The sequence below is a fragment of the Populus trichocarpa genome, chromosome 18 (genome assembly GCF_000002775.5).
Source record: "Populus trichocarpa isolate Nisqually-1 chromosome 18, P.trichocarpa_v4.1, whole genome shotgun sequence".
Classification (NCBI taxonomy): domain Eukaryota; kingdom Viridiplantae; phylum Streptophyta; class Magnoliopsida; order Malpighiales; family Salicaceae; genus Populus; species Populus trichocarpa.
The window spans coordinates 13,916,358-13,929,027 of NC_037302.2; the positions used below are offsets into that span (position 1 = coordinate 13,916,358).

The 12,670-nt window shown below is 33.1% G+C and overlaps 2 protein-coding genes across 3 annotated transcripts; one reads left to right on the forward strand and one right to left on the reverse strand.

Moving 5' to 3' along the window:
* Positions 1-944: 944 nt before the first annotated feature.
* LOC7459882 (BRAP2 RING ZnF UBP domain-containing protein 1) lies at positions 945-4,506 on the reverse strand. Of its 2 annotated transcripts, XM_002325171.4 has the most exons (11): positions 4,096-4,506; positions 3,818-3,926; positions 3,599-3,713; positions 3,391-3,488; positions 2,915-3,021; positions 2,519-2,768; positions 2,241-2,294; positions 1,920-2,063; positions 1,748-1,812; positions 1,374-1,428; positions 945-1,292 (listed from the first exon to the last, which is right to left on the reverse strand). In XM_002325171.4, the coding sequence occupies exons 1-11, from the start codon at positions 4,395-4,397 to the stop codon at positions 1,131-1,133; spliced, it is 1,461 nt and encodes a 486-aa protein (XP_002325207.2). In that variant the 5' UTR covers positions 4,398-4,506; the 3' UTR covers positions 945-1,130. The 2 variants fall into 2 exon arrangements, with proteins under 2 accessions (XP_002325207.2, XP_024445387.2); XM_024589619.2 differs by lacking the exon at positions 2,241-2,294.
* Positions 4,507-8,114: 3,608 nt separating this feature from the next.
* LOC7470083 (probable clathrin assembly protein At4g32285) lies at positions 8,115-10,645 on the forward strand. The gene is made up of 2 exons (XM_024590544.2): positions 8,115-8,302; positions 8,525-10,645. Exon 2 carries the CDS (start codon positions 8,560-8,562, stop codon positions 10,426-10,428), a length of 1,869 nt encoding a protein of 622 aa, XP_024446312.2. The 5' UTR covers positions 8,115-8,302; positions 8,525-8,559; the 3' UTR covers positions 10,429-10,645.
* The last annotated feature ends 2,025 nt before the right edge of the window (positions 10,646-12,670 follow it).

Below are 12,670 nucleotides of genomic sequence, written 5' to 3' on the forward strand. Positions count from 1 at the left end.
ACCTAAAGTTTTAATGTCAGGTATAACAATATGGGCATGATTTGACACCAAAAACCGATTCTGAATGGTATGATTAATATTAATTATTGCACTAAATTCTAGGCACCATTTTTGAAAACATATTTATTTTTTATTATTTTTTTATTCGTGGAAACTCAGTTATTGATTCCATGGATGTTATAAATTTTAAACTCAACTTATAAAAACTTCCAACAGTACCTTTAGATTTATTAATGGAAGTTATCTTCTTCATTACTCTTTTTTTTTTTTATCATTTATTCATTCCTCTTCATCTTTTCATTATTCAACAAAGTCTTGCTACTTTTTCATTCCAACATTTATTATGTGTGTGAAAATACAGAGTTTTTTTTTTTCCATTTTTTTTTCCCTTCATTCCTATCTCTTGCAACATTAGTTTATCTCGCTGCATCATTTTATTTCTGTTATTTTTTAGTCAGAATTTTATTTTTTTATTATTGGATTTCATAAAATCTGACTGATTTTTGTAAGCAATTGTGTTTAAACTATATTATTTTTCTAATATTTTTTTAACCTGTTTTATTTTTTAAATTTTTTTATCAAGCTGTATTAGAATAATAAAAATACCCTTTTATATGCTCCTTGAAGAGTTCAGATCCGCTGCTTCTTTTTTTGAACAAGATGGATTGTGTTTTTTTTTTTTTTTTTTTTTAACAAGGGGGCAAAAGCCCCCAAAAAAAATAAGAAAGAAAATTACACTAGTCATTCGAGGATTGGTTACTCCAGTCATGTCAGCATACAACAATGATGACAGTACCCTACCCCCTTGCGGTTGCAGAGACCCTTGTGGCTTGGCCAATAGGATGTCGGCCTACACCTATCTAAGCAGCAAATGTTAAAGACCGACCCTCTGAAAAACTCTTAAGATACTGGCAAGCGTGTGTACATATAGAAGAAGAACGCTATTCAACCAGAAATACCCATCAATAGTTGATAATAATATTTCAGGAACTAATTTGGGACGAATAACATTATTATATTTATAAAGACAGCTAAAAATATCAATGTGAACCCAGATTTTTATTTCTCAAAAAATCTGTTTCCTTTTAGCTTATCAGATTAACTTTATACAAGTATACAAAACGTTGTATCTAATTCCGTTTACGACCCAGTTTTGTGTGTTTTCTGCTATTTGCTGGCGAAGACTGCTTCGGAGGTACAGGTAACAATGTCCCTCCTTTAATCCCATCATCTGTATCTGTCATGGTGTGAAGTGTTTTCTGAGCTTCAATGTAGACTGTGAGATCTCGAATCTGTGAATGGTCAATTGAACTTTCGTAAGACCAATATTTTCAATCAGTCATAAGATAATATTTGCAAGTTTATTGTATCACCTGTTCTTCCAGATCATGTATTCTCTCGTCCCTTGATGATAAAGATGAAGTTCCCCTAAGAAAAGCAAAACAATTTTTCATTCATTAAATAGAGAAAAGAGAGAAAAGAATGCAAGGATTCACTGCAAGTTGTGCATCTGAAACATGCTAAGTTAGTTTCTGCAGCATGCACCTATTCCAATGGAAACCAAGTCTACATTCTACAGCATGTAGTCAAGAGATATTCATGAAAACATGAAACAATACTAGTTGAAAAAAAGCTGCGTTCGCACCACCCTCCTGTTCCCTGTAAATCCCATCCCCCCACCAAAAGAAACAAATCAAAACAACAAATTCTGCCCCACAAAGGAAAGGGCGGGAGATGGAAAGCATACCTATCTTCAAGTTCCTTGACCTTTTTACGCCAAATTTCTTGATTCTTGATGAGACCCCGATTGATCTAAGAAAAGAAAGAAGTGAATCTATTAGGAAACCAAGTGCTGCAGAAGGCCATCACCTTTATCATATACAAATTCTGAAAGCTTGTTGAGATACTCGAACACTTACATCTGCTACAGCATTTTTTTCTAGCTCACACTTTTCCAGTTTATTTTGGATATCCTGCATAGTGGATGTCACAGCATTCTCTACTGCTTCTGAAATGGAACTTTGTCTTTTACTTTTGGCCTCAATAATTAGAGATTCATAATGCTGAAAGAATGCAATGAGAATTGGAAAAAAAAAAAAAGAGTACAATTTAGAGAATTATTTCAACAAGAAATTTAAACAAGGCAGAGTTCGCAAATGAGAACACTAGAGATCAACTGCAAACCAGCCAAGGAAAAAGAAAGAGAAGAGGTGGTGAGATGCTGGAAACTGTGTATTTACTTGTCTTTGAGCCTCCAGCTGAGTGGCCAAAAGACGATTGTACTCATCTGCAATCTATTATCAAGCATGTGAAACAAAGTCAAGACATGTACAATGGAAGGCTAACAATGTTAATTCTTGAGTTAATCATGCCTGTCTGCAAGAGCTGTAAACTCCCTATCAAATTCCTTAACATGTAGTATCATGCAAGGTAAAAAAATCCCACAATAAGAGTTTTTTCATCTCTAATTTTTGGCTGTACTAGACAAGGTAAGTAATACTCATATGGAAATACGTACTGCTTCAACTTTGCTGCTAAAGAGAGCCCCACTAATTCCAGAATCCTCACTACATCCACAAGTGCCACAATCTCCTTCAAACGACACACAACAAGAGTTTGTATCTATCGACTTGCCATCAGTTTTTGACTGGTTCAGCCGATGAACATAGTTGTCGCCAACATAGTCCCAAATTTGTTGTGTTCTCAGATCAAGAGAATAACAATGCTGTGTATCTTGCCAGTGCCTTTTAGCATGTCCTTCTTTATATCTGAGTTCAGGGACAAAGGCATAAGTGGCTGTGTACTCCCAGCAAGTGACAAGGATAACTTACAGTTATCATATGAACTGTGAAATTTATATGGTATGTTCAGATTCTTCACATAAGAATACTCAGCAAGTGAAGTGTTGCATTACCTTCCACATCCTACAAAACCGCATATCAGACAAACCCACAAATTTTCTGAAGTTCCACAAACAGAACAAGCTGGCTTCTCATCCTGCTGCTGACAAAGACGACAGACCTGACAAAATGTGCATATCAAATCAAAATCCTCTCAGGATAACCAAATCACTACCTTTTATATTCATAACAAAAAGATACATCAATTGAATCCCCAGAATATTATGATTTCCATGTGGTGTTGGGATTTATTTTGTTCAATGTGGAAAGAGAGAAACATAGAACTTGAACAAATGTGCCCTTCAGTTCTTATTTATAATAATGGTACAGCATCATGTTGTGCTAACAAAAATAGATGAATTGATCCTTTACCATAACAGCCAAGTTGCTCACTAAACACCAAAAACAGAGTTTGTTGTGTGTGCAATGTCACTGATAAAACCCTCGAGAAGCTTGAACACACCAACACAAAAAAAAAAACCTAGCTCACCTGGCAAGACAAGTGCGTCCATTTTGAAGTGCATGAACATTGAAACGAATGATCACAAAGAGTATTGCGTATTCCACTAGTGTCCGGGTCCAATCTCTCTAAAAGCAACAAAACACAAAATCAACATACCACAATCCAAATACCAATCACACTCACTCCAGCCCAGAAAAAAAAAGGTATAGAAAACGAAAGGAAAACTGCAACTAACCGAGACAAATTGGACAAGCTGGCAACTCAGTGAAATTTTCCGGAGGAGTGCTAGCTATTTCTGCCGATTCCGTGAATTCCACGGAAAGCACATATAGTATATGGCAAATCTCTGCCTACAAAAATTACCATCATAAAATAAACACACTTATATTCATCAATTTACTTAACACAAAATCAAAATCAACATAACCAAAACCGAAATCTCACACTAACTAACCTCAGATGGCGAAAATCGCTTCTCATTGAAACTATAGTAGAATCTATCAGCTGTTACTTGATTATCAAGCTTTATTAACACACTGTACCTATCTTCCATCCCATCATTCCTAAACAAAAATTGCATAAGATAAACAAATTAGAGTTTTTGTTATGATCAATTTAATTTTCTGCTCTTAACAGTAAAAATTAGCGTTTTTGATAACATAAATTATGAAATTAGAGTTTCTGACAACAGAATTTTCAATCTGGGATAAAAATCAGGGGTTTTGGTAGTACCTGATGAAGAGGAGTACATGGACATGATCAATATGGGAACCGCAGAATCTGATGAAGTCGTCTTCGGAGAAGTAGTTAGGGACGGCGACGACGAAGAGAGAAGTGGATCGAGAGTTAGGATTAGGGTTTGGCAGTGAGGATTTCTGCGATGCGTTTCGATATAGATGTGAAATGCCTCTCCTTTCATTGAATTTGGTGGTGGCTGCCGTGGTGGAGGTGGTGGCGGCCGCGGAGATGAAGGTGGTTTCTTCAAGAGTTAGAGGATGATTGCTGTCTACTGAGTGGACTCGGAGGCTGAACATTTTTTGGAGTGAGTTGGATCGGTGAGTTGACTTGGGGTTGGGCTAGAGAGAGAATGGTGAACAGAAACAAATATTAGAGTCGCGGGAAATCGGCGGTTAGGTTAAAAGAGAGGTGTTTGCCGTTAAATAGCTAACAGTAGGAAACGACATGTCCTTTGAATTCTTCTGAATTTTTTTAAACAGGGATCATATATTATTCCCTATTTATTTTCTGAAAAATAATTTTTTTAAAAAAATAAATTTTAGAAAAATAAATTATTTTTTAATGTTTGATAGTATAATAAAAAATAAATTAGAAAACACTTTCTAGTGTTTTGTTATGTCTTGAAAAATAAGTTGGAAAATAACTTATTAATATTTTATTTTTTTCAAGTTTATTAAAATAATAAGGAACAAATCTTACAGATTAAAAAGTTGAATGAAAATAAAATTAAAAAAAAATATAATTTCATAAATTATCTCAAATAAAATAAATAATAATTAAAATAATAGAGATCAAATCTAAAAAAAAAAAAAAAAAAGATGAAGAAATTAAAATAATAATAATTAACATTTCATAAATTATTTCAAAAAAAATAAGTAACAATCAAAAGAATGAGGACCAAATTTGATAGATAAAAAATTTCAATAAAAAAATTATAAGGGAAAAGCAAATAACAATTATAAAAATAAGGACCAAAGTTAATATAAAAATTAAATTTTAAGAGATGAAATTGAAAAATAAATATTCAAAACAAAATATATATAACAATCAAAAGTTTGAAGACCAAATTTGATATAATCAGCAAATAATATAACATTTCTAAATTTTTCACAACTTCCAGAAAATGTTTTCCGTCCAAATTTTTCAGAAAAACACTTTCCTTGAAACCAAGTTAAATTTTTCTTTGACTGGAAAGTGTTTTATGTTGATCAACTTTTCTAATGTCGAACAAATACAGAAAAATTTAAAAAATAATTTTTCAAAAAGTGAATTCTAGAAAACAATCATAGCTATAAAACTTAACATTGATAAAATTATACTAAATAAATAATTGAGTTCCACTGTTATTCACTTGTTAATCCAAAACTAATCAAAGTTGAATTTTAAAATAATTAGATGAAAGCTAACTAAATTGATTTAAATTTAGCAGATTAACTCATGTTTTAATTAAAATTTAATTTGATTTTTTAAAAATGATCTTAACCTCTTTTAGCTTTAATTTTTAAATATAATAACATTGATGAGTTATCAAACACACATAATTAAAGGATTGGGCGGGTACAAAACAATTGATTGTTTTACCTTTGGTTTTCTTCTCCAAGGTATTTATTTGACGGATTGTTTTATTTTTTTTAATTTTTATTAGAAAAGCTTATTGCTTAGAGGTGAATAAAAAAACTAAAAAACCAATTAAATTAAAATAACTAGAAAAAATCAAATTGTGAAAAAAATTAACTGGCTTGATTTTAATTTTATAAGTCTGAAACCGAAAAAATCAAATCAAACCCAAACTGAAAAAAACTCGAGCCAAACCAGAAAAAATCAAGCCAACTAATTTGAACAGATTTTTTTTCTAAAATAACCGAATCGAACCGAAACCGGTTCCAGTTTGGTTTCGGTTTTTTAAAAAAAAAACCAGTTTAGTTACTTTTTTTAATAAAAACCAAATCGAATCGAAAATGATCAATCCTAATAGCTCTTTTCAAAACATTCATTATTGTTAGCTGCTAATTAATGGTATTTGAATATTTTAATAACTAATGAATTTTTAATTTAAAGAATTTAATTGAATCACCATCAACTAAGCCATTGATGCCAGCCACAAGATTTATGATATGATTAAATGAGAGGTTTAAAATCCAAAATCATATAATGATTGCAACATTTAACCACCATAAAACTAATAATTATTAACCTCTTAATAAATAATCTAAAGACATTCGTTAAATATTTTTATAAAAAGCCAGGCCATCCTCTCAGCAAAAGAATTCAGAAAATTTAAAGACTTTTATATATATATATATAAATAGCATAGTTTTATGAAACTATTGGATTGCTTTATTTATTTATTTGGTAAAATAAGTTTGGTTGAGTTTAGCTTAGGATGACATTATCCACCTGCTAAAAATCATATTATTGAATCTTGAGGGGTGTAGTTTAACTAGTCAGGTCCTTAATTTGTTCCCTAGATGTCAATAGTTCGAGTCTCACAAATTTCAGAGTCACTAGAGGCTTATATGGTTGTTAACTTCAGTGCCCGTGAAATTAATCGAGGTATGCGCAAGCTAGCCCAAACATCCATATTAATAAAAAATATCATATCATTAAATTTGTTAACAAGACCTACAACAACATTATAACATGTAGAAGCTTGCACCATGCAGCATTGCAATGTTGTCAGTAGAGTTGTTAAACCCAACTCATGACAGGATCTAAAATTATAAGTTGATAAGTTGAGAAGGTTAATTCATTTTGTTTTTGAAAAAAAATTAAATTAATATCACTTTAACAAAAAAAAAAAAATCTTTTAAAACAACATGTTTTGACTAATTTTACCGGGTTGAATGCGTTGCTAGTCTTTTTAAGAGGTTCAACCTATGCTGATTTTTTTTTATTATTTCTTATGTAACTCGGAATAGTTCAAATCCTGTATCAACAAGTCCTGAATAAATATACAAATTTAATTCAGATTTTATAACTATTTACTATTGGCAGAATTATTTAAGATACAAACCTTAGACATTAGCAATTTTGTCCATACAGTATTCAATAAATCAGCATGTAAACATGTAAATTGGATATATTTGTATATATGAATATTGACATATCAATAGATCAGCTACAGACACTGTAGATTTTGAATATGAACATTCTTTAATATAACTTTTTTCAATTTTTCAATTAACAGTCAAGTATTCAGCAAAGCACGACAATATAATATTGTATCTTCGAAACATACGTTGCCGTTTCTATATAACCATGAGCCATACCTTATATCATTATTAAATCCAATCACACGTCACATGTTAATAGATCACGAGCAAGATTCATTCATTCATTCCATACAAGGCAAAGTATTATGGTGGCATGTATTATATTTAAGTTCGATCCGGTTTATATTTCAGATCATGAATTTAATAAGTTGAAGAAAAATAAATCGATTAAAAGTAAGAAGGTGCTCGAGAACGCAGTAGCGGTTACGGTTTAAATTGTTTTTTACTTGGAAATACATCAAAATAATATATTTTTTATTTTAAAAAATTATTTTTGATATCAACACATCAAAATAGTATAAAATTATAAAAAAAAATTTTAAAAAAAAATTTTAATTTTAAAAAATATAATTTCAACTATATTTTTAATTACTGTCTAAAACTTAATCGAATGGATTAATTCAAAATAAAATCTACAATGAATCAAGGTTTGAACTAACAGATTATTAGATTGACTAATGAAGGTCGCCGATTAAAACCGTGACATATACTTTTTGAGAAAAATTCAAAGTCAAAACTCAATTAAAACGAAAAGGAAATGTCCCCCACCCTATTTATCAAATCCGTTAAAAAGCAAAATAATTAATTAAGCAAATTAAAAATGCCAGTTTCAGTGCGAGTTTCCTTTTTTTCAAAAACGCAAAACCAAATTCATCACACGCAGCGCATTATCCTTTCAAAGTCATCATATCACCGCCTACTAGGCGCTTTTTTCAAAGCCAGCCTTTGTTGCCTCTAATAAGTACCACAACAGCGTACAGAAATGAAACACAACATAATCAAAGCAGTCTCAGAGAGAGAGAGAGAGAGAGAGAGAGAGAGAGAGTCCTTCTTTCACTGCAGTGTCAACCTCTTCTTGGATATATACAGCCACCACTACAGATCGCCCATTTTGAAGGTCGATACCATTTGAACCTTCAAAGCCAAAGGTACTGTCTTTTTCTCTTTCTTTTTTCAATTTTCTCTTTTACTTGATTATGACTGATCAAGAATCCATGAAAAAAACCGAGGAAAGGTTAAAGTAAAATAAAAAGAACACCCCAGTTGCAGTTTTATTGATGAAGGTGCAGTTTAGGCTTGTTTGATATGAACCCATTTAAAAAGATTTAATTTTTGATTGGTTTTTCTTGATTTTTTTGGGTGAATGATAGAGTTTTGGTGGCTCATATCCTGACGGAGGAGAAAAATGGCACTACGTAAAGCAATTGGGGCTGTGAAAGATCAGACGAGTATAAGTATAGCGAAAGTGGCAGCGAATACATCAGCAGAACTTGAGGTTTTGGTTGTTAAAGCTACTAGTCATGATGAGGATCCTGCTGGTGAGAAGTATTATAGGGAGATTATAAGCCGTATTTCGAGTTCAAGGGGTTATGTGAATGCTTGTGTGGCTACTATATCGAGAAGGATAAGTAAAACCCGTGATTGGATTGTGGCTTTGAAGGCGTTGATGCTTGTCCATAGGGTTTTGATTGATGGGAACCCTTTGTTTGAGGAGGCGTTATTGTTTGCGACGAGGAATGGGATGCGTGTCTTGAATATGTCGGATTTTAGAGATGAGGCGCATTCTAATTCGTGGGATCACACAGGGTTTGTGAGGTTTTACGCGATGTTTCTCGATGAGAAGGTCGAGTTTTCTGTTTTTGAGAGGAAAGTGAGGGAGGATGAGAGGAAATTTGATGAGGGCGGTGATGGGTTTGGACGTGGAGAGAATAGGGATGAATTTGAGTATGGGATGCCCAAGAGATCAAGCTCCTATGGTGATTTGGTTAGGCGTGAACAGAAGATGGAAGTAGCAGCAATTAGGGAAATGAAGCCAGAGAGACTCTTAGGCATATTGGACCAGCAGTTGAGGATCCTTGATAGAGTTTTGGCTTGCAGACCAACAGGAATAGCCAAGAATGATAGATTGGTGCTTGTAGCCCTTTACCAGGTGGTGAAGGAGAGTTTTGGACTATACACCGAGGTTTGTGAGGCATTGGGGGTGTTGTTGGATAGATTTACTGAGATGGAGTATGCATATTGTCTTAAAGGTTTTGATATTTATGCTGGCGCAGCCAAGATAATTGATGAGCTGGTGGTGTTTTATGTTTGGTGCAAGGATATAGGAATTGGAAGATCATCTGAGTATCCTGAAGTGCAGAAGATTACTGAAAATATTTTGGGGGCCCTCGGGGAGAGCTTGAGAGAAATGACTAACAGACGAACTAAGAGTTCCGAGAGAAGTATAGAGGAGAAGGTTCCTGCTAAGCAAGACCAAGAACCTGGTATGAATGAGGTCAAGTCTCTTCCTCCTCCAGAGAGTTATACCCCTCCTCCACCCCCTCCTTCGCAGCAGCCTCAGCCTCAGCCTCAGCCTCAACAGATGACAGAAGATTTGGTAAATCTCAAGGACGGTGGCATTTCAGCAGATGAGCAGGGCAACGAATTGGCTTTGGCTTTGTTCTCTGGACCCCCAACTACAAATGCAAATGGTGCGTGGGTAGCATTCCCATCACCTAGAGAACCTGAAGTGACTTCAGCATGGCAAACCCCAGCTGCTCAGAGTAGTCAAGCAGATTGGGAATTGGCGTTGGTGGAGTCAGCTAGCAATCTATCGAAACAGAGAGCTACTTTAGGGGGTGGATTTGATTCATTGCTCTTGAATGGAATGTATGATCAGGGGGCAGCAAGGCAACATGTGAGCACAACACAACTGACTGGCGGGAGTGCTAGTAGTGTGGGCAAGAGTGCAACACCAGTGTTGGCATTGCCTGCTCCTGATGGGACAATGCAGCCAGTTCAGAATCAGGACCCGTTTGCTGCCTCCCTTACAGTTCCGCCTCCTTCCTATGTGCAGATAGCAGAAATGGAGAGGAAGCAGCATTTTCTAGTAAATGAACAGCAGCTCTGGCAACATTACGGAAGGGATGGGATGCACGGTCAAGTGGGTTTGGCCAGGATTAATGGTGCCTCTGGTTACTATGGCCCTAGTCCTCATCCAATGGTGATGCCTTCCGGGATGCCACAGGTCAGTGGCATGAGGCAGCAGGGGGGGCACTACTATCCCTCCTATTAAGATCGCTTGTCTCGATTACCTGCTCGCACTTCATACGATGCACATTGCTGTCATACTTTTTTCCTGATCTGCATCACTTTGTGAAGATTTTTTGAATTCTGGCCATTATGGTTCCTTTTTTTATATATGTAATTAGTAATTCCTTGCATCGCAGGAAGCAAGGGACATGCAAGATTTTGAATGTGTTATATTACAATACAAGATGGACATTATTTTACTTCTTTCGCCATTGAATTTTCACGCTAAAATGAATTCTATCTGTGTTGTCTTTTATGTCTCTCGGTGGCTTACTTTGTTGTTCAAAGTTCTTGGACGAGGCACCTGTAGAAGGCAACCTTGTCTGAAGTTAGGAGTTAAAGAAACCTTCATGTCTTAAATTTCCACTTTCTAGTTTCAAACTGTTGAAACTCTCCTGATTAGGAGAATTTGAACTTTATGTTTGAACATGTCAACTTTGACCGGCATGGAAGGAGCATTGAGTTCACTTTGATTCTCTCAATCTATCATCGTCACCACCCTTATTAGTTTGACCTGACTGAGTCAACTTTCAGGACTGGTTGCCGGTCCAATTAACCTGTCATGGCCATGACCATTTCAAGCTGCTTTGGTCAATCTCATTGTCTATTAATTTTTAATTGTTAATAACTCACAGAATAATTGTTAATAATATCATAAAAAATTATAATTTTATTTAAAAATTATGGTAAAATAGGATAATATTCATTTATAATAAATTTTATTAAAAAAAATTCTTTTTTAAAAAAGTGTAGTTTAAAAAGAGGCTAGGGGCTAGAAGTAGGATCCCTGCGCATCAGGCCCTAAAATTAATGCCCTGACGTGCTTGGACTCGCAATGTCAGTTCCACGTGATTTTTCTATTTTTTTAATGAGTGGATAAAATAAGTAACGGTGTTCACAAGGAGTCTGTTTGTTATTATAATAATAGTATTTTTAAAATATTTTTTATTTAATAATATTTTTAAATTTTTTTAAATTTATTTTTTAAATGAAAATATTTTTTTAAATTTAATTTCTTCTAAAAACATCTAAAAAAAATTCAGCAACACAATGAATTAAAACTGTTCATATAACAATGTCGATAACAGTGTATTATTTCTTGAGCTATAGCAAACTACAGTAAAAGGCCACGTTGTTTTAGCTTTTTAGGTGTAATAATTTATTGTTTTTGGTTAAATGAAAATATTTAATATAATAATAAAGGATATTTTTGAAAAAAAAATCAAATGGAAAACACTAATCAAAGAACTATTTAATATAATAATAAAGGATATTTAACAAGTTTAAATACACCTTAATGACTAAGTTATAACTCTTTTTACTTCCAATCCTCAAACCCTTTTTTAACAAATCAAATCTTAAACCCTTAATTTTTTTTTTCAGAGCCCTACAAATTTAATTAATCATGCCATGAAAATGAAAACACCATAAACCCTCGTACCTAACAGCAGACTAGTCACTAACTATTTTTGTCTCGATGTTACAAATCACCCCACTAATTAATAAATTACAATTAAAAACAAATTTAAAAGGACTGTTTTTTTCACTGGCAAAATGTTATTGTAGATTAAAATAATAAAATAATTATTTTGTCTTTCTCAGATGAAATTAAATAACTAGCTATCAAGAGTAATATAGTTTTTTCATTATGATTTATTGATCATTAACATATTAAGCGGAAACAATTTAGTTTTTTTCTATTTTTTAGTATGGTAAAATAACTTAAATATTATTAAAAGTAAAAATTTTAAAATTATTGTCTAGGGATTTTTTACACTTTTTAATTTTTAAAATATGGTAAAATGATTGGATTGTTCTTGAAAGCAAATATATATATATATTAAACTTGCATTCAAGGGTTTTTTTTTGTTTTTTTTATTATGTTTCTTTGGTTATTATCAAGTTGATCTAAAGGCAATTTGATATTTTATAAATATAAAATATTATTTAAAAACAAAAATGGTTGGTAAATAAATTGCATGCTCTAGCGAGTAAGAGACGCCCACACTCATTTAGTAACACGTGCATTGTCTCCTTGAATCCAAACGATGTTGGAAGAGTCCTGACATCCTCTTCACAATAGTCAAACATGTATACATAATAGAGCATCAATTGGGTTCCGATGAAATTTTTTTTTCCCCTCCCTTTTTTTTCTCTCTTTGCCTCTGATTTTGCTTAAACCCTTAGAAAAATTAAATGTATCATGTCAATTTATATATATATAT

Bases quoted from the DNA above. Each gene is read 5' to 3' on its own strand.
- LOC7470083 (XM_024590544.2), top strand. From the start codon at position 8,560: ATGGCACTACGTAAAGCAATTGGGGCTGTGAAAGATCAGACGAGTATA.
- LOC7459882 (XM_002325171.4), bottom strand. From the start codon at position 4,397: ATGTTCAGCCTCCGAGTCCACTCAGTAGACAGCAATCATCCTCTAACT. The intron at 1,429-1,747 runs GTATGCTTTCCA...TGCTTTTCTTAG, and splicing joins GTCAAGGAACTTGAAGATAG to GGGAACTTCATCTTTATCAT. The intron at 1,293-1,373 runs GTGATACAATAA...GACCATTCACAG, and splicing joins TACATGATCTGGAAGAACAG to ATTCGAGATCTCACAGTCTA.